Below are 20,910 nucleotides of genomic sequence, written 5' to 3' on the forward strand. Positions count from 1 at the left end.
GGAAAAGTGGGCCTACCAAACTGCATATATCGAGATACTGGGTATGATAAGGCGGAGCACACCTTCTTTAAATGCGAGAGGTGAAACGTAGAAAGAACAGGTCTGCAACGAGCTATTGGTATATTTACACCTGAAGAAACTATCGAGAAAATGATGATAGATGAAGAAAAATCGATTGCCGTCGCAAATTTCGTGGAGGATATTATCCGACAAAAGAAGTGTGAAATGGAAAGTTATGCTGAGGAGCATAAACAGGCGACCTTGGCCGCAGGGTGAGTAAGTAAGTGCCCTTTTTAGGACACCGTCTTGGCCCTCTACCTCGAAGCAATGCGGAAGCAGTCCCGGGGTGGAGGGAAAATCCAAGAGAAGAGGAGGGATATTTTTAGTGGAATCCCTACACATGTAGTAGCGACGGTTACTATATGGTGCGAAGACATTTTTAACCCAACCTCACCGTCAAAAAAAAAAACCGCCTCATACTTGGCAAAATAATAAAAGCACATAATTTTATTTTACTATTATAGTCTTTCATTAATTTAAAATTTTTACATTTATTATTTTATTTTCTTTACTAGTATACATAATTAAAAACAAAAATATGAAAGTATGCGTGATGCGAAAAAAAATAATATTATATTAAAAAACTTAATTTAAAATACAAAATTTTTTACTTAAAATATAAAAATTTTAAACTTTTTAAAAGTATGTCACATACATACTTATGGATGTGCATACCGACTTATAAAAATGCATACATGCATGTACACTTATGCATGTGTGCACCTACACACATACATATTCGTGTGTATGTATGAAAAGTTCAACTCTTAAAGCTCCTAAATAATGTCTGCAGCACTGGAACGTTTTCGGCCATTAGGGGTATTCACAGCATACGAGCAGGGTAAGCATGCATGGCTACCTACCCATATATGTATATCTGTATGTGTAATAGAATATAACTAAGTGAATATTCAAAATGATTTTTCAAATCCTATCTTAATACATTTTTTTTTGGATTTTATGCAAAAATTAAAACATGACAACTTTATGCAAGCAAGCAAAGGAATACACGCTGAGTTTCTTTTGGAATTTGTTTTTGTCTTTCACTATTAAACATTAACTTTTTGTTTTTGGTTTGGTCCCCCCTAAAAATTCGAATAACAATTTATGTGCGCAACCTTGTTAAACAATCTTTTATATCTGCTCAGTTCTCTAAAACTTTACAGCTGTACTTATGTATATTGTATAACGGTTCTAACTTCACGAAAGCCTTTTAGTATCATATTTTTATTATGTATAGTGGAGTGTGGTGCAGTGTAGTGTCGGATATTTCATCTAGCTTGGCATCATCCATTACAGTTAGTCCAATATGTCTGTATAATCACGTCTATGGGATCTTGCGCCATACAAATTCATAAATGCTTTGTGGAATTGTACAGAAATGTATGCACATACATGCATACATATGTTTATACGTGTATTTATGTGTGTGTGCACTTGTATGAAGGTTCATGGTTATGACATTTACACCTGAGCTGGTTTACTTTTACCGACTACCATTAGCGTCTTCTGCAGGAAACGAGTGAGGCTTACTGTAAAGAGGTATTTGAAATGAAAATTAGTAGATGTGATTTATTTATAGCTGAAAGTAATAGTTATATATATTTTTTTTTTTACAAATTTAGAAAAATCTAGTTCATTTTCTAGCCAATGCACTCTCGTAATTGTGAGAAAATCAAAAAAATTTTATTTAAAAAATTATTTAAAAAAATTAGAAATTCTACATTTTCTAACTAAAATATGGCATTTCTGTCGACTACAGTACTTCTTTATTTATCCACATCAACATGCCCATGATTCAATAATAAAAGGTTGTGTAAAGTTTGACAAATGATTTCGAATGCTACTCAATCCATTGATGCAATTGGGAGGTAAGGGAAAAAGAGGCGTAGGTTTATGCCCTTTCTAAAAAGGTAGTAAAAATCTTAAAAAGGCTAATGTAGCTTAGCTTAAGTAACCTAGGTTGCTTGTCTAAGACAAGACACTCGGTGGCCCTAATGTCATTGTGATACCTGCATCTAATTTCCATCCCCTAACTAAGTTGTTTAAACCACTTAGATCTTTTTAAGAAGGTAACTAGTCCCTTGAGATGGCATAGTTTTTTTTTCTTTTTATTATAAACAGGGCAAATTTGGAAAAGTGTGTGGACTGTGCTTCACGTGGGATTCGAACCCACAACATATGGGATGGACACCTACAGGATTTGATTGAAAAGTAATGAGCTTTATTTTTTTATGCAGTTTTATTAAACCTTTTGGCTTTTACAGGGCCCGCCATCTATCGTTACGGATTTGAACTAGGCATTATTTGAAGAATGGTAACACTTAGCTGTCATCTGATTTGACAGAAAATTTGTTTTATTCTTCCGCTGAACGAAAATGGTTGTGTCTACGCTCAAAGAACGCTGGGAAATATTCCGACATTACTTTGAGAATCATGATAATGTTGCAGAATGTGCACGAAAATTAAGTACGGCAATGGGAAGAAGAATAGCACCGAATGAAGCGTATGTGCGTTACTTTGCGTTTGGCCGCCTCGGAGCTGCGATTTGACGCCGTTGGATTATTATCTTTGGGGTGCCGTCAAAGACCAGTGTTATGCCAACAAACCAGCAACAATTGATGCACTGAAGACCAACATACGCGATGTCATAGCTGAAATACAGCCGCATACAATCGAAAATGTGTTGAAAAATTGGACCGATCGTATGGGATGGGGCATGGCTAGCCGAGGCAACCATTTGAATGAAGTTGTGGTTCATCATTAACCGGAAGAATTGTACTTCAAAATAAAAAAAACAGTTTGGAAAAATATTGAGTAGTTTCTTTTTTATAGCATTTTTAATTCCGTAAAGTTATATGGCGGACCCTTTACAACTAATATTCTTCAAAATAGTCTCCTTGAGCGTCAATACACCGGTCCTTCCACTGCAGGAAAAATTTTTTAAACTCATCAGCCGGAATTGGGTTCAATTCGGCTGTCACAGTTTTTTGGATCGCCTCGATGGAGTCGAAACGCCTCCCCGTCAGCTTTCTTTTCAGGCGCGGGAGCAAGAAGAAGTCCGGAGGGGACAGGTCTGGGCTGTAGGGAGGGTGGGGAAGCACCGGAACCCCCATCTTGGCCAGTGCAAAAGGTGCAGAGGAAGGCGGTGTGCGCCGGCGCATTGTCGTGATGAAGGGTCCAATTGTTGACGAGGTCGGGCCGAACCCGGGCGAGGCGGTTTTTCAGCCGAAGGAGCATTTCTTTGTGAAATGCCGCGTTTACAGTGTTTCCTGGAGATACAAACTCCTTGTGGACAATGCCTCGAGAGTCGAAAAAGATGATCAGCATGGTTTTGACCTAGGATTTCGACTTGCGCGCCTTCTTGGGCCGTGGCGACTGGCCACCGTTTTACCTGGGCACTGGACAGAGATTGGTCCCCGTAAGCCTCCTTGAGTAGCCCAATGGTTTTGGTACTCGTTTTGTTTAGCTTGACGCAAAATTTTATCGAGTAACGTTGCTCCAACGATCACTGTATTTTCGCCACTGCAAAATCCTAACACACTTTTAAAACAGCTCTCACGCGCGGAACGATGTTGACTGCACCGCTGTTGCCAGCGAACTGGGACCGGTTTCTAGTGGAAGGGGAAGGTCCAACGATCATTTTCCCCTACCAGCCGATTCGGTTGATCGCTTGGCAGACGCTCAGCGCGATAAGGCTCATTACTTTTCAATCAAACCCTGTAGTCTACTTACGCTAGACTACCGAGGTGAGCGAGAGACGAACAAGCTAGTTTCCGCCCTCACCGAAGCTGTGTTGACTAGGCCAACACACTTTGGATTATAGTAGAATAATCAGTTGAATGGCGCGCCCCGCTCTACATGCTGTTTGTAGACTTTAAGAAGGCGTTCGACACTATCAAACGAGACGCAATGTGGCTGGCACTGAGTAGAAAGGGAGTTCCCGCCAAGATAATCTCCCTCATCAAAGCCCTCTACGAGAACTCCGAACTGGGAGTGCTTCACAAAGGCGATATCAGCGATCCATTCACTACCAACGCATGCGTAAGGCAAGATTGTCCACTGCCGCCTCTTCTCTTCACCATCGTCCTTGATGGTGTCATGAGCCAACTGACCCTGCACAAAAATGGCATCATATGGAGTTTCACTATACATCTTTCCCCAGAACTCCCCCACTAGGAGTTCGCAAATCTCCAGGCGTACTAAGCGATGAATATTTGAATCATGCGTGAAGTCCGTATTGTTGTACGAAAGCGAAAGATGGCTGGCCTCTAACACCATCACACAGAGGCTACAATCTTTCGTCAACAAATGCCTCCACATCATCTGCAGAATATTCTGGCCGAACACCATTAGCAACGACACACTGTGGAGATCAGCGAATTGGGAACCTATCAAATGGCAGATCAAACGCAGAAAGTGGCGATGGAGAGGTCACAGCACCAAATACCATCACAAAAATGGCACTGGACTAGAACCCGCAAGTGAGCAGAGGTCGCGGTCGACTAACAAATACTTGGAGATGGTCGATGCTGCGCGAACTAGAAGATCTCATCTCGCTGACATCTCATGGGACAGTGCAAAAACGACAGCATAGAACCGTGTACGATGAAAGAGTCTTGTCGAGGCCTTATGACACATTTTGCAAATTTCCCAGGTCTTCAAAGAAATAATCGTCAAGATATTTGGCACGGCTTCTTTTAAGTGCAGAGGAGGTGCTGAGCCGACTCAACTTCTTCTTCATCTCCACAACTTCTACAGAAGTCATTGTGAGGTACACCGATTCTATTGGCTAGGTTGCTAATAGTGTAGTGACCCGTTATAATAACTGACGCTGCTAGTTGACCTGTTGAATCCAAGCCGCCATTTTGTGCTTTTAAGATTTGGTTTTGGCCAGAGAGCTTAGGGGACTCTGCTGTTAGTAGTCAGAGACCTCCTTTTAATGGTTTCCGCAATTACGCTCAAGTCAATCGCAGTGTATAGTTCGTTTAGAGGAATGCTTATGCCCTCTATTACTCGTTGAAGGTTAAGCTCAGTGCTCAGTGTGCTCCTTGCACACTCATCCGTTCTTTCATTTCCCTCCACTCCAGAGTGGCCGGGGATCGAACAAAGTGTGGTGTTGTGTTGCTAGATAAGCGAGTGGGACCTCCATCATTCTTTAACACATCTCTAATTGATGCCTTGATCGCTGCTTGACTATCATTAAAAGTAGTAAGGTTTGTCGGAGGTAACTCCATTAGAATTATCGTTTTTGCTCCTTTTCCTATAGTGTAGATCTCAGCTTGTACCACGCTATACCGGTCTGGGAGTCTAAAGTGCAATTTAAGGATAATTATTCCGAGTGCACTCACGATCCAGTGGCTCAAAGATGGACAAGCCGTCAGTATAAATGTGGTGACCACTATCATCTGATATAACAGCGCGCATCTCTGAACTTCGTACAGATCTCTTCACCCGCAAAGTGGAGTTTGAGGGTCGCGCCACGGTAATCTTTCCAAGTAGGCATGATTTGAACGAGGGGAAATCTGCACCGAAGATGGTATCACTTTCTTCACTGACGGCCCCTTGATGGAATAGGAAGTCGGACCAGGACTTTTCCAATTTATCGATTTCCTTTAAATTCCCGAATACTGCTAGCTAATACAGCCAGACAGAAGTCTTTACGATCATGCAGCCACATAAAATGCTTAGGGAACGTGGGAGCGAGGGAGCTAGGGAGATATAAATTATATATTAATCAAAACGGGATCAATGCTCTGACGATGCCATGGTGTAGATCCTAATTAGTAAACTCCTGTAAGGACCCCCTATGGGGTTTGCAGGTAACATTTCTATGATCTGGGTTCTAGGACATAGAAAGATAGAGGGAAATAAAATCGCTGATGGCAAATTTGACTGAATTGATCTGAGAGACCTCCTACCCTGTTTTCAGCATGTCCCTGACAGTTGTTAAAGGGGAATTGCACAGATTATTTCTCAGAAAGGCGCGGAGCAGATGGAGCTCCATATCTTTGTGTGCTATTTCGAAATTCCTTTGGCTCCAGTACAATAGACGAACGACTCAGAAAGTTCTGGGGACTCCACGGCATTCAATTTCCGAACTCGTGTCTATGTTTACCGGTCGTTGAACGATCGGCACACATGGCAGAAAAGCTAAAGGTACCATATAACACCCATTGCAGAAGCTGTGGGGACCTTTCAGAGAAGGAGACTGTTCAGCGATTTATCTGTAAATATCCAGGTTTGGTAGCTAGACGATTGAAGTCACTGGGTGTACCTTTCTTCGATTTGGTTGGCACAGCTATGAAAAGCATGGATGCTGTCTTTTGCACACTTTCCATTTTGATCTTAGTTTGTTGAAGTGTCAAGAACTTTACATTTTAGCTCGGGGTGCTTATGCAAAAGAAGAAGAAGGTTAAAGAAACGTAAAGGTAGAGCTCCATCTGGTACCACTAAGGACCAATAGGTCTATGTGATCACTTTCAGCTAGTCACATCAACCTAAACTAATATTTCTAGCCGGAATGTTTCGAATATTTTCTCTGGCATAATATGATTTTTTTGTGTCAGGACAACTGGCAAGTACAGCACTCAGACAACATTAAGCCCATTGTACTGCGCTCGGGTTCCCTTTTTAATTTTCTTTAAATTCACCCGACCTCCGAAGAAATCTGAGTAGATCTTATGGTGCCAAGAAGCCAAAGTGGTCGCTTCTTAAAACATCAGAGCCAAAGACCTCTAGCCAGATTCGAGTGAAGGTCGGGCAGACGCACAGAAACTGGTCCGCCGTCTCATGCTCCTCTCCACATGCTGGCCAGAGTGCATTGTCTTAAATGCCTACCTTTTCCTTTACGCTTCGCTCATAGAAAGTGGCCCGTCATCAGTCCAACCAGCTGCTTACAGTCCTCTCTGCTTAATGACAGGAGAATCTGCGACAGTCGGTCGGACATGACAGGTAACATCAGTTTTGTCTCTATTATTGCTCACATTATTTTAAAATATTATTCTACAATCAATCATTAATTAATAAATTTCGTGAATACCCTTAACCAACGTTAGCTTACCACTACTTATTTACTACTTACGAAAAACAAAGTGCAACAAATTTTTACTTTAGGGTGCTTCAAAATAAACTAATCTCAAATTGGAAACAAGTTAAAGTTAAAGGCAAGCAAAATTAAAAAAAGAAAATATATCTATTAATAGAAAAAATGTGCATGACTTTAGAAAAGGGTGCGCAAAATATAAGAAAATAAATAAAAACCTTTGAAGCGGAAGCTTTTGGACGAACAACCATCAATACTTTTTGCAGTCCTTGTGTGAATCCACCTAAAAGAGAATAATATTCCATAGCGGCATAGGTGAATGTGCGTGATTTAAAAAAATTATTAGAATAAAATTATATTTGTTTTTGTTTTTTTTTACACATATAAGTAAGTATAAAGGGTGTTAAGTGAACAGAATGAAATTAAATTTGGGTGTTCGTAAAAAGCATTTTGATGTTTTTGTTTTTGTATTTCTGAAACTTTTGTAAATTTTTGTACAACTCTTTTCACACAACTTACCCATTGTCTTCTGGAACCAAATCGGTTTGTTTTTCCACGCAATGAATACCAAATAAACTGGTATGCTGCTCAAAATCATTAGGATTCCATAACCGGTTTCGACGGGACTAGCATACATGGGCACAACGGTAACAAAAATGGTGGCAAGTAGGTAGATGATGGGGAAAATGAGCGGCACACGTATGGGGCGTGGCAGATTCGGTTGAGCGTAACGTAACCAAGGCAGACAGAGAACGGAAACGCCTATGCTTAGCTGTTGGGAGAGAAATGAAGAATAATAAGAAGAGATTTTATAAGAAAAAATATTTATTAAAAATTATTAAAAATTAATTATTTATGTAAAGGGTGGTTATATTTCAAGGGCCGATGTTGAATGTGAACCACACCTAAACGTCTAGTTCTTTTCTACATTTTATTTGACAATTTTTAGATTCAGACTAACTGAATTTGAACCATAGAAAGACAAATAATCGAGCAATGCGTTAAAGTTATTCAGGCCTATTATCAAAAAGGGCGTTCAAATCAAAATCCATATCGCGCACTTCGTGTTTTTTTTCGGTCAATTTAATCGTCCAAATGTGCGTACAATCGGAAAAATTGTGCAAAAGTTTGAGCAAACCGGGTCTGTAGGAGATGTGAAAACACCAGTGCATGCTCGTACAGCTCGTATTGCAGAAAATATTGCTGCTGTTCGCGATAGTGTGGTTGAAGAGCCGTCCACCTCAACTCGTCGTCGTGCCCAACAATTGCACCTCTCAGGCTCGTTGTTGATGAACATTATGCATAAAGACTTGCCTTTACACGCTTAGAAGGTGCAATTGTCTCAAGAACTAAAGCCTCTTGACCATTTCCAGCGTCGTCAACGGTCAGAATGGTGACAGGAAATAGCAACAGTGATTGACCAACTTTCGAAGAAAATCATCTTCAGTGATGAGGCACATTTTCCCCTCAGTGGATTCGTCAATAAGCAGAATTGCCGCATTTGGGCGAATGATAATCTAAGAGTGATTGCCGAAAAATCAATGCACCCACAAAAAGTGACTGTTTGGTTCGGTTTATGGGGCGGCGGCATCATTGGGCCGTATGCTTTCCAAAATGAGGCCGGTCAGGCAGTTACTGTGAATAGTGTTCGCTATCGTTGGATGATTACGAACTTTTTAAGGCCCGAATTGGAAGATATGGATGTGGAGGATATGCGGTTTCAATATGACGGTGCCACTTGTCACACAGCTAACGAAACAATGGCTCTTTTGCGCGAAAAATTCGATGGCCGAATAATCTCACGTCGCGGCGTTGTCAATTGATCGCACAGATCATGTGATTTGACACCGTTGGATTTCTTTCTTTGTGGTTATTTGAAAGAAAAGGTGTACGTCGATAAGCCAGCAACAATTCAAGAGCTAAAGGATGAGATAATTCGGCACATTAATGGCATAGAACCTCAATTATGCCTCAGCGTCATCGAAAATTTGGACCATCGGTTGGAGGTGTGCCGCCGCCATTTGGCCGATATTTTGTTCAATACGTAATTGAGCCATACCAATACTATCATAATAAAGAGAAATGACAAACATTTTCTAAAAACATTGTAATTTATCCAAAATCAACACCGGCCCTTGAAACTTAACCACCCTTTATTTACAACTTCGTGAGAATAATCTTAGTGCTATTTATATTTAGTTAATGACGGCTGTTTCCTTTTAAAGGTACAGAATTGCATGCACAACTCAAGCCTCTTTAAATTCTAATTATAATTTAATAAACTGTAAATTTACTCACCCAAGTGGCAAAGCCCACATAGTTGATAAGCGCAAAAATATCCGAGACGGTCAGGTACAACATCGATAGTAGCGCCATTATTAAAACGGCAGGTGTGGGTGTGAATCGTTGTATTTGTATCATTGTTAAGATTTCAGGCATTTGACCCTCGTTAGCGCCAGCATAGAAGAGTCGTGAAGAGGTGAGCAAAATGCCATTCACTGCGCCAAAGGTAGAGAGGGCAACGAATACTGTGAAAGAAAAAGCAAAGAAAAGAGTTTTCAAGTCTCAGTTTACTTAACGCATTCTCCTCTACACTCGCCCCCTCTTTCTCTCTCTCTCTCATCACTCTCTTTATCTTTGGCTATTTCTGCCTTACCTGGCACCGTCCACGCAAACATGCCAAATGCGCGTTCCGCATACGTCACAGCTACAGCGGCCGAGCCCAAAACCTCTTCGGGTGAAAGTACTGTGTAGAAGGCAACGTTGGCCATCACATAGACAATGGTGACCAACGTACATGAGATGGCAATAGCGCGGGGCAAATTTTTTACAGGATCCTTAAGCTCCTCAATAATGAAGTTCAAATAATTCCTGTTGCATGAATAAAAAAATAAAAACAAAAATAAACCAAGTAAGTAAAATAGGTAATAAGCTTAATATTTCATTTGTCTGCAATAACTCTATTGTCAACCATAAGCACACACACATCCGTATGTATGTACGTATTTCTATAAATGGAAATGCAACCATGTCATTGGTCAAGTATCAAAACAAATTGCGGGCAAGCCAATTACTTAAATCCCATTACTTCGCTGATACTCGTACGTGTATACGAAAGCCTTCTTTTAGCTCTCGCCCACTGATTTCAGATTTCCTGTCTGACCTGCGTTCGCTACTGCCCGCCCTTGGCAGCCGTATCAACTTACCAGCCGTTGTAGGCAAACAATCCGGAGTAGAAGGACAGCGCTAGTGATGTGACTCGTGTGTCTGTATTCTCAAATGTAAAATATTCCATTTTGCCCAAGTACAGCTGGTAGACGCCGGTGGCGATGATGATGAAGAGCGCCAACAGCTTGGCATATGTGAAGATGTCCTGCACAGCGGTGGCCCATTTAACGTCCCAGCAGTTGATAAAAGTTAAGACCACTGCAAGGGGAGAGAGGAAGCGTGAGAGCATAATGAAGAAAGCAAAATACAGTAGATGAAAATAAATGTGAAATGGCAAATTTAATAAAATATTTCTGTGGAGCTTAAGGGAATGTAAGCTGGCAGCAGCAGCGTGGCTTCGAATGCTATGAAGACGCGAAAACATTTGCAGTGATTGAATTTGCTGGCTGTTGTGGGAGTCTGTTGTCAATGTAATACACACGAATACATATTTACGAATCAGAGGTGTCAAGTAATGAAACATTCTTTGATTATTGTGAGAAATTACTGCAATCATTTTTTGTTAGCCAAGACTGTAACTAAAAAAAATAGTCTTTATTCATTTTATTAGACTGTCATGACTGGGAAGTCAACAACTTTTTTTAAGGGGGAACGCCACTGTGGGGGGTAAAAAAATAGTCGATTTTTCGGAATTTTTTTTTTGTAAGTAGAAAAGATTATTCGAGGATCGGACAAAAGGCAATTTATTATATTATATATGTATTGAGCTATGTTGGTGTAAATTTTTATTAAAAAATGTTGAAAATTGACAAATTTATGTAATCAAAAAACCAAAAAATTTATTAATCTACACAATAGTGGCTATCGTTGCACGTAGCCCTTTTTTGTTTTTTAACAAAATGGTGGTGATTTGAATTTCAATGTCTATTTTCCACCATTTTTTTGATTTTCAACAGGCCCAAAAAAAAAAGTTGTTTTCAAAATTTTGAAAATCGGTTACGTACAATGATAGCCAATGCGATAACAAACATTTTGAATTAAGAAAATTAAAATCGGTTCATTAGTCTTTGAGAAATCGTTGCCACCGTATCAAAAAAAGTCGTTTCGAGAAAAACGCGTTTGAAATAAAGTATCGTATCGTAAGCGCTACGGGGCCGAACCGACGGGCGCTCACTTAAGTCCACATAGAATCGGGAATAAAGCGAATTTCGCTTTAAAATTTTTACCACATTTTCTTGAGTAGTTATACTAACAATTTATGCAAAAAAAAAATCGTTTTTTTTATTTTATTTCCTTAAAATATTTAAGAGTGGTAAGTCATTATGAGCAGCTATGCCAAGCAGTAAACTTGTGAGTTCGTTCATATTTTTTTTCTGTAATTTTTTCGTGAAACTATAGTCTTCTAGAGAAATGAGAAAATCTCGTAACATACGTAAATCGAGTACAAAAAAGCGCAAAAATGTTGTTAATCCAAAAACAGCTGAAACGGATGAAAGTAGTTTCAGTGGCTCGGCGAAAAAATTTAAATAACAAGAGAAAATCTCAGTTTCGCGTGATAAGTCTGTTGAGTATCGCATTTTAAATTGTATAACAGTTTTTGCAGCAATTTCTGAATATGTGAAATGTAAGATCTGTGACGGATCCTGAAATATATAGCTCCGTGTAAGTTAAAAAACAAATTGTACTCTATGTAAAGTGGTTTTCAGACTTTAAACGCGTTTTCTCAAAATGGGTTTTTCAAAGTCGGTCACCAACATTACTCGAAAGGCTAAACCGATTGGTCTCAAATTTTATATTAACAGGAACTTCTTCAATATATTTATTAGTAATAAATCGAAGATATTTTCTCACCGATAAATATTTTTTTTAACAATTTAAGCCCGAAATTTTGGTCAAAAAACGATTTTGTTTTTAGAAACCTCCATTTTGTCAAACAAATTTATTTTTCTTATTCCTTCGATTAATTACTAGGCTTAACATTTCTTTAACGAAATATGTTTTGTTTTTTAATTTCAGAGTATCCAGTTCAGAGATAAAGTGGTTACCGCAAAACGTCTGTTTTGAGAGGAGATCCCGGAAATCAGCTGTAGCTCTTTTCCAAATAAATATTTTTACTAATACTAAGTCTTATAATACAGTTAAAAGATAACATAATATGTGTAAAAATATGTAGATCAATAAATTTAAAAGTTTTCTCAGAAAAAATTCTGGAAAATTTGCTTTTTTCGGCCTTCTAACTGTATACAACCCCTTGAAGTTTTTTCGTAACATAGTTTCCTCATTCAGCGAATCTTTGCAAAAGAGATTTCAAAATTATCACAAATGTAAAAAAAATTTAAACGATGCTTCTAGGACTGCGGATGTTTGTCCAGACATCACATGAAAATGGGTCAAAGGTTAATTCCGTTGCTTGATACAGACGAGTAAAAAATATTTTGCTAGAGCACTGCGTCATGCAAGACTAGCAGTAATGCATTTTTCGACTTCTCTTTCAGAGGTAAAAATTAGTAAACAATCTATCAATTTTCAATTTACTTTTAAGTAATTTCTGTGCTTCAGAATGTGAAGAATTCTTTATCAGTAGGCATCAGTGGCGCCAGCAAGAGGAAACGGGCTATCGCGGTAATAGCGCAGACACACTAAATTTAACGAAGTCCTCAACCATCAGTGTGTTCCATCTGACAGAGAAATGTGAAGCACAGATGGTGCTCTAAACAGTTAGAAGGCGTTGTTCCTAAGCAACGACAGGTGGGCATTCTCATTATTTAGGACGATTTCGATGTAGATTATCAAGACGGGAGAGCATTGATCAACATACTTTGTTTCTTGATGTTGAAGCACTCCACTTGGCTAATGTGCCCGAATATCCTAATAGGATGAAGACCACTCAAAAAGGGTTGTTGTGGCAGAAACAACCATTTTTGGGCTTCAATTGGAAACTCAAGATCGTCATGTGACATATCGTGAGGTAGAAACATCCTTGGTGGGACCTGCATACAGGCAATATGCATAAAGGAAGAAGAAGATTTATTCTCGTTGGATACCGGATTTGACAATTGCCTAAAAAGGGACTCGATTGTCGATGCCGATTGGTGTAAAGAAATGTTGAAGAAATCGAGTCGTGATAGTTCAAAGCACGTCTATGACATTGTAACAGCTGACGAATCTTGGATCTATGCATGTGATCCAGAAACACAACTACAATCGATAGCATGAGGGGTGTTCTAAGACGAGCCTAGTCCAACAAAAGTTGTTCGCGGAAGAAACATCTCTAAGCAAATAATCACCTTTTCGTTTTTTCGAAATATCTGGTTATGTCACAACTGCACCACTAGAGAAATTTAAACAAGTCAATTTTGAGTGGTACACAAACATTTGTTTTCCAGAAATTCTTGGAGAATTAAGAAAAATTAAAATCAAAAATCAAAGAATCACTCTTCACCCAACAGCTCTCACGTATTGGCTCTCAAGAAAGAGTTTTGCGCATTCAAAAGAGTTGTTCTCCTTCCAACACTGATTTGACACCTAATTATTTCTTTCTGCTTTCACACTTCAAAAATAAAATGCGAGGTCAACGTTTTTCAACGCCTGAAGAAGCTGTTGAAGTCTTTAAACAACTCGTTTTGAAGGTATGGACTTCTGAGTGTCAAAAGATCTTTGAAAATTGGTTTAAGCGAATTCAGAAGTGCATTGACTGCAAGAAGAACATTTTCAAAAACAATGAAGCCATTTTCATTATTATTTTACTGGCCGCATTGTACAAACGGCAACCTTCCTACATCCATGGCAATCTTTACCATCTTGAGCTGCGGTGGAACGATTTCTTTCGTTTGCTCCACTGTTAAGTAAAACAAAGAATTTGCATTAATTCTTATGCACTTTATTATATCTTTGATATTGAAGAACATAAATTAAGCACAACTTTGAAGGAAAATGAAAGGACCTAAAATACCATAAATTCTAACAAAGTTTTTCAGTATGCAAGCTGGCTCGTACTTCAATCATATTTGAAACTTGTGAACTGGTCAGGTCTACTATAGATGCCATATTCATAATGAGAAAAGCCGTAGAAAAATCTTTGGAATGCAACAAACCAGCCTATCTATGCTTTGTAGTCCTTATTTAAGCTTTCGACTGTTGCAAAAAATATCTTGGAAATAATCTGAGAGTTAAACAAGAACAACAAAGCATAAAAAAGAATTCAAAACTAACATATCTAATTCAGGAATAAGGCATAGGTCCCACATTATTTAACATTATAATTTACGAAATAATAGATCATGTCAAAATGGATTACACCGATGACGCAGTTCTTATTGCCGAAAATGAAGGCGACCTACCGAATCTTCTCTTCAAATTTGTGTAATCTTTTGTTGTTTGTAATGTTGAATGTGAACCACACCTAAACGTCAACGACACCGTTGGACTTCTGTCTTTGGGGTTATTTGAAATAGAAGGTGTACCAGGACGTTCAATAATGTGTGTGACTGACACATAGATGGCGGCACTAGTACTAAATCAATATTTTTTTCGAAAGTTGGCAACCTTTTTAGGCTTACTGTCAAAATCATATGTTAATCCGACCATTTGTTTACAAGTTACAGTGCTTTAAGTGACGCTACTTTTGAGTTTAAAAAAAAAATGAATTGAAAGCAATTCCGTGTGCTGATTTATCATTGTTTTTTAATGAAAAAAAAATACTGTTCAATGCCAGGAATGGCTTGAAAAACATTATTCGGACTCTGCTCCATCAAAAAGAAGCATTTGTTATTGGTATGCCGAATTCAAACGTGGTCGTACAGACACCGATGACATTCCATCTACTGGAAGGCCAAATGACGCTGTTATTCCGGAAAACGTTGAAAAAACAATGAAAATCATTATGTCCGACCGTAAAGTGAAAGTGAGGGAGATTGCTGACATAATACACGAACATTTGGGTATGAAAAAGGTGTTTTCCAAATGGGTGCCGCGTTTGCTCACACCGGAGCAAAAACAACAACGAATCGATGATTCAAAGAGCTGTACATGTTTACGTGCAATAAGTCGGAGTTTTTGCGTCGGTACATCACAATGGATGAAACATGGATCAACCATTTCACTGTAGAGTCAAATCGGCAGTCTGATGAGTGGCATGCAGCCGGTGAAAGCCGCCCAAAGCGACTAAAGACGCAGCAGTCGGCTGGCAAGATTATGGCGTCGGTATTTTGCGATGCGCATGGAATAATATTCATCGACTATCTCCAGAAGGGGCAGACCATCAGCAGCGACTATTATATAGCGTTATTGGAGCGTTTGAAAAACGAAATAGCAAAGAAACGGCCTCATGTGGCGATGAAAAAAGTGTTGTTCCACCAAGGCAATGCACCGTGTCACAAATCAATGAAAACGATGGCAAAATTGAACGAATTGGGCTTCGAATTGCTTTCCCATCAACCGTATTCTTCAGATTTGGCCCCCAGCGACTACTGGCTCTTCGCAGACCTCAAAAAGATACTCCGTGGTAAGAGATTTGGCTCAAATGATGAAGTAATCGCCGAACTGAGGCCTATTTTGAAGGCAAAGAAAAATCGTTTTACAAAGGCGGTATCGAAAGATTGGAAAAGCATTGGAATGATTGTATCTCCCTAAAAGGGGACTATGTTGATGAATAAAAACGAATTTTGGCAAAAAACTGTGTTTTAATTAATTAGTCACACACATTATTGAACGAAGGTTACGTCGATAACTCTGCAATAATTCAAGAGCTAAAGGATGAGATAATTCGGCATATTAACGGTATAGAACCTCAATTATGCCTCAGCGTCATCGAAAATTTAGACCATCGGATGGAGGTGTGCCGCCGAAGCCCCAGCGGCCATTTGGCCGATATTTTGTTCCATACGTAATTGAGCCACACGAATATTATCATAATAAAGAGAAATGATGATAATTTCTTAAAAAAAATGCATTTTAATCAAAATCAATATCGGGCCTTGAAACTTAACCACCATTTACAAGACAAACAAACGGAAGCAAGGGCAGACACGGCTGTAACGCAAAAAGACATGGCAAAAGTTGAAATGAAAACACTGCGTGCTATAGCTGGATACAGACGAAAGACAAATGAAGAATTAAGAAACTTTAACAACGTAGCAGAAATAACGAGGTTGATCCAGACTTGAAGAAGGTCATGGAGAAACCACTTCCGAAAAATGCTGAATGGACGCTTGGCGAAGATAGGCGGAGACGGCAAAGTTAATCGGCACAGACCACCGGGAAGGCCGCCAAAACGCTGACATGAGTGCTGGACGTCTGGATCTGCTGATAAGCAAAACTAGTTTCACATTGTAATAAAATATTCATATATATTATACATACCTATAATAGGACTCTTCTTGCCTTGATATAAATGAACATATGTATCTTGGCAACGCTGGAATAGAGCTGCCTGAAGTTACACGTGTTTGCACGATAGTGAGATATACCAGATATACTCGCTAGCGGCGAATCTTACTCGATAACTTTGCTATTGGTTTCACACGCAAATGTTTCATCAAGTTAGTCAAGCAGAGAAGTGGCGAATGCAAGAGACCTAATCTATATATATAAAAATGAAATGATGTTCGTTTGTCCGCATTTTTTTGGGCCGATACGAGGCCAATTTTATTCGTTCTTTTTTCATATTATAGGGGTCCACTAGGGGAAGGTTTTTAGCAAAAAAAATTTCTTTTAAATATTTTCTTCATATAAAAAAAAGAAAAAATCAAAATATTGTCCAAAACAAAACTTGCTCGACTGTTAGATTAAAGTAAGTTTCGAATCGACATTCATTTTTTGTGTAATTTTATGTGTACAACTTTTTTTGAATTTTTTGTATTTGTATTGTGATACAGAAATGTATTGTATACAGAAATTTCAAATGATTCGAATGAAATTTTTTTTTTTTTTTTTTTTATTTCTTCCATAAAATATTACACCTGTCGTTAGACAATAAGTAATTTGATTTACAAAAAGATGGAATGAGAGTGATATTGAAGGGCCAATGCCCCCAAGCTCATTTAGAAGAAATATATACATATTATTTAAAAACAAGTGGTTAACAAACAATGATATATACGATTAGTTGACAATTGATTACAAGGATTTTGCAAGATCTGTTGGTGTTTGACGGTTAAGCCGACTTTGGGTAGATTTTTTTTTATTTGGTAGTCTTCTCATCATAGGATTTGTATGCCTTAAAAGTCTATTTATGTGTCTTCTGCTAGCGCTTTGTATTGTTTCATCAATAGTATCGATGTCAAGGTCGCGATGAATATCTGCATTAGGTATGTACCAAGGTGCATTAGTTAAGGTCCTAAGTATTTATGAAAATAATGTTTCAATTTAATTGAGCAATGCTTTCTTTGACCAATTCTATATGGAAATGAATGCGTTTGCAAACGATGTTTTCGGCTATGAACAAATGTTGGAATCGAATGAAAAAGGAAAGAAACGCGAAATGATAAAAAAAATTCTTGGAAAATTTAAAATGAATGGTGCTTCATTGGAAACATTCAAAGGTAATAAGAACATACACAAGATAAAGTTAGAATTCGAATTTTTAGATTTATTTTGTTTATTTCTAATTTTTTCAGAAGTACACCACACAACAACTCATTCCAACTCTGATTTTGAAATCCTGTTGGAATTGGTGATCGATAATTTTGTCACTATAATGGTCAATGGAAATTTGCGTGTATCAGACCCTGCATATTATTTACCATATCAACTTTTTATGGAACATATGGACCAAATGAACACAAAAAAATAATTTTTTGCAACATTTTGGTTTTCAGTTAATACAATAAAAACAATACTGTTTTTTCGTGAACACAAAATTCTAAATTTATTACGTTGTTTGTTTAGAATTTTTTTTAGAAAAAAAGTAAATTTTTTGGTTTTGAGGAAATTTGTTTATTGTTGCTATTTGTGAAAGCGTAGATATTTGTAAGTATTTGACTACAATCCTAAAAGTTAATGGAATACCACTATGACACATAGAAAACATTTTTTCAAAGGGGTGTTTTTCGAAAATTATGAAAAAAATTGTTTTCAAAAATTTTGAAGAAATAAAGTAAAATAAAAAAATTTCGAAAGCATGAAATTTTTTCAAAACCAAATTTTCCTCAAAAAGATAAAAGAAATTTCTTCGAAGAGGTGTTTTTCTAAAATTACAAAAAAAAAATTTCAAAAATTTTAAACAAATAAAATAAAATAAAACTTTTTCAGGGGTATGAAATTTTTTCAAAACAAAATTTTCTGAAAACCAAACAAAATTAAAAAAAAATGGTGTTTTCAAAGCATTTCATATTCCACTATTAATAGAGAATACATTTTTTCGAGGGGGTGTTTTTCAAAGCGGAAAAAAATCTTTTTTAACAAATCAATTTAAACTTTTACAAAAGTATGAAATTTTTTCAAGAACAAAATTTTCTCAAAAACGTTAAATTAAAAAAAAATAGTTTTTTCAAAATATTTAATTTTCAACAATTAACTGAGAAGAAATTTGTTAGAGCGAAGTGTTTTTCAAAAGTTCAAAAAACACTTTTTAACCAAAAAAAAATAAACCTTTTTTCAAAAACAACAGGAATGATAACATTGCCTAACAATTTCTGCACTTTTGCACAGTCTAAAGAGGCATTGATACAGAGTGTATTTCCAAACATAGTTCAACATTACAAAAACCATAATTGGCTCAGCGAAAGAGCAATTTTAGCTCGGAAAAATAAGAACGTCAATGATATAAATGCAGCTATTTTGGATCAAATACCTGGTGACATAGTTGCATATAAGTAAGTCAATGGCCACTGTTTACTGATCAAGATGATGTCGTAAATTATGCAACTGAATTCTTAAACTCACTCGATTTGTCAGGCCTGCTACCTCATAATTTACGATTAAAAATTGGAGCACCGATTATATGCTGCGCAACATTAATGTGCCACGACTTTGCAACGGTACCAGACTCGCTGTGAAGAAGCTAATGGGTAACGTTATCGAAGTAACAATTTTGAAAGGGAAGTACAAAGGAGAAGACATTTTGATACCCTGAATTCCACTGATTCCGGCGGATTTACCATTCGATTTCAAACGTTTGCAGTTCCCTATTCGCCTTGCCTTCGCTATGAGAATTAATAAGGCGCAAGGACAGTCTCTACAAATGTGCGGTATTAATTTAGAATACCCAATTTTTTCTCATGGACAATTGTATTTAGCTTGCTCACGAGTTGGCAAACCATCGTCATTATTCACGCGAAACATGAAAAAACCAAAAACGTTGTCTACCAAAAAGTGTTACAATAAAGTTCGAATGAAATTATATTAAAGAATTTGCTTTGTTTCGTATTAATTTTATTCTCTTTCAGCAAATCATTGAATTTATCGTCTAGCGAAGCGGGCGAGGGTACGCTAGTATTTTATAAAATAGCCCATATTGTAAATTATTGTAAGCAGTATCAAATGCTAAATAAACGATGAAGAAGAAGAAGAACTGCACAGCTGCAGTACACAAACAGACAAGCAATGGAGTGCGTAAAGGTCAACATAAAGATTTCCAACACTCAAAATATTTTTTTTTGTTTTTAATAAAAAAATTATTCCAAAACAAATTTGAACGATTAATTTTTCGTCACCTTATATGATATCTATGTATGTTTAGTAGCTTTTTAATTTTTTAAATATTAATCAAATAGCATATTTATCGGACAAATGAGTACTTTAAAATATCGTTATTCACCTATGACCCAGCAGTCATGAATAACAAGAAAGACGAGTGATTATAATTCTGAAGTTTTTATTAAAAAAAGTGGCTGAAAAGCTGCATTTAAAAACTGTTATTCAGCGATTGTGACTGTAAACATTTTAAGTCGCATTGATTGCTTTACTTAACACCTTTGATACATACGAGGTGTGTTCAAATAGTATTGCGAATTTTGTGTTTTTTCCAAAAATTATTTATTAATATCTATTTTGTCGCCTTCAAAGTAATTCCTATGAGATTTTATGCACTTGTGCCAACGTTTTTACCAATCTTCGAAGCACTGCAAAAAATCATTTTTTTTTATCTTGTGCAGCTCCTCCTTTATCTCACCAGTCGTAGCGTAGCGTCGTCCTTTCATGGGCCTCTTCAGTTGCAGGAACAAGAAAAAGTCACAGGGGGCCAGATCTGGGGACTACGGTGACTTTGGCATCATTAGTGTGTTGTTTTTGGCCAAAAAGTCGGTCTTGGTTCGTGCGGCAGCTTCCATTGAGATAATTGAGCTTTGGTTTCCACTTCATAACCAAAAAACCCACGATTTGACATCAGTTATGACCCTCTAGAGTAAATTTGGGTCATCGCGAACAGGGTCCAACATCTCATTAGGAATGTTCATGCGATGCTGCTTTTAGTCGAAATTGAGCAGTTTTGGTACGAATTTTACAGCGAATGGCCCGAGCCAATCAATATGTCTCGGTCCTCAGCAACTTCTCTAACGGTGATCCGACAATTGGCCAATACCATTTTTTTCGCTTCATCAATTTTTTCGTCTGTTGTGGAAGTGCTCGGGCGTTCGGCACGCTTTTCGTCGTTCACATCTTCTCGACCTTCTGAGAACATTTTGTACCACCGAAAAACG

At 37.7% G+C, this 20,910-nt stretch overlaps 1 protein-coding gene across 3 annotated transcripts in view; it reads right to left on the bottom strand.

The window, feature by feature from the left end:
• Nucleotides 1-505: 505 nt before the first annotated feature.
• LOC129239246 (Y+L amino acid transporter 2) overlaps nt 506-20,910 on the bottom strand; it is a 118,329-nt gene continuing 97,924 nt past the window's right edge. For all 3 annotated transcript variants that reach the window (XM_054874623.1, XM_054874611.1, XM_054874619.1), the window contains exons 4-9: nt 10,312-10,531; nt 9,762-9,976; nt 9,404-9,633; nt 7,625-7,877; nt 7,324-7,388; nt 506-1,592 (exon numbers count right to left, since the gene is read on the bottom strand). In XM_054874623.1, the coding sequence (XP_054730598.1) occupies nt 1,590-1,592; nt 7,324-7,388; nt 7,625-7,877; nt 9,404-9,633; nt 9,762-9,976; nt 10,312-10,531 (986 nt within the window). In that variant the 3' untranslated portion in view covers nt 506-1,589. The remainder of the gene's footprint in view (nt 1,593-7,323; nt 7,389-7,624; nt 7,878-9,403; nt 9,634-9,761; nt 9,977-10,311; nt 10,532-20,910) is intronic.

This window comes from Anastrepha obliqua, chromosome 1 (genome assembly GCF_027943255.1).
Source record: "Anastrepha obliqua isolate idAnaObli1 chromosome 1, idAnaObli1_1.0, whole genome shotgun sequence".
NCBI lineage: Eukaryota > Metazoa > Arthropoda > Insecta > Diptera > Tephritidae > Anastrepha > Anastrepha obliqua.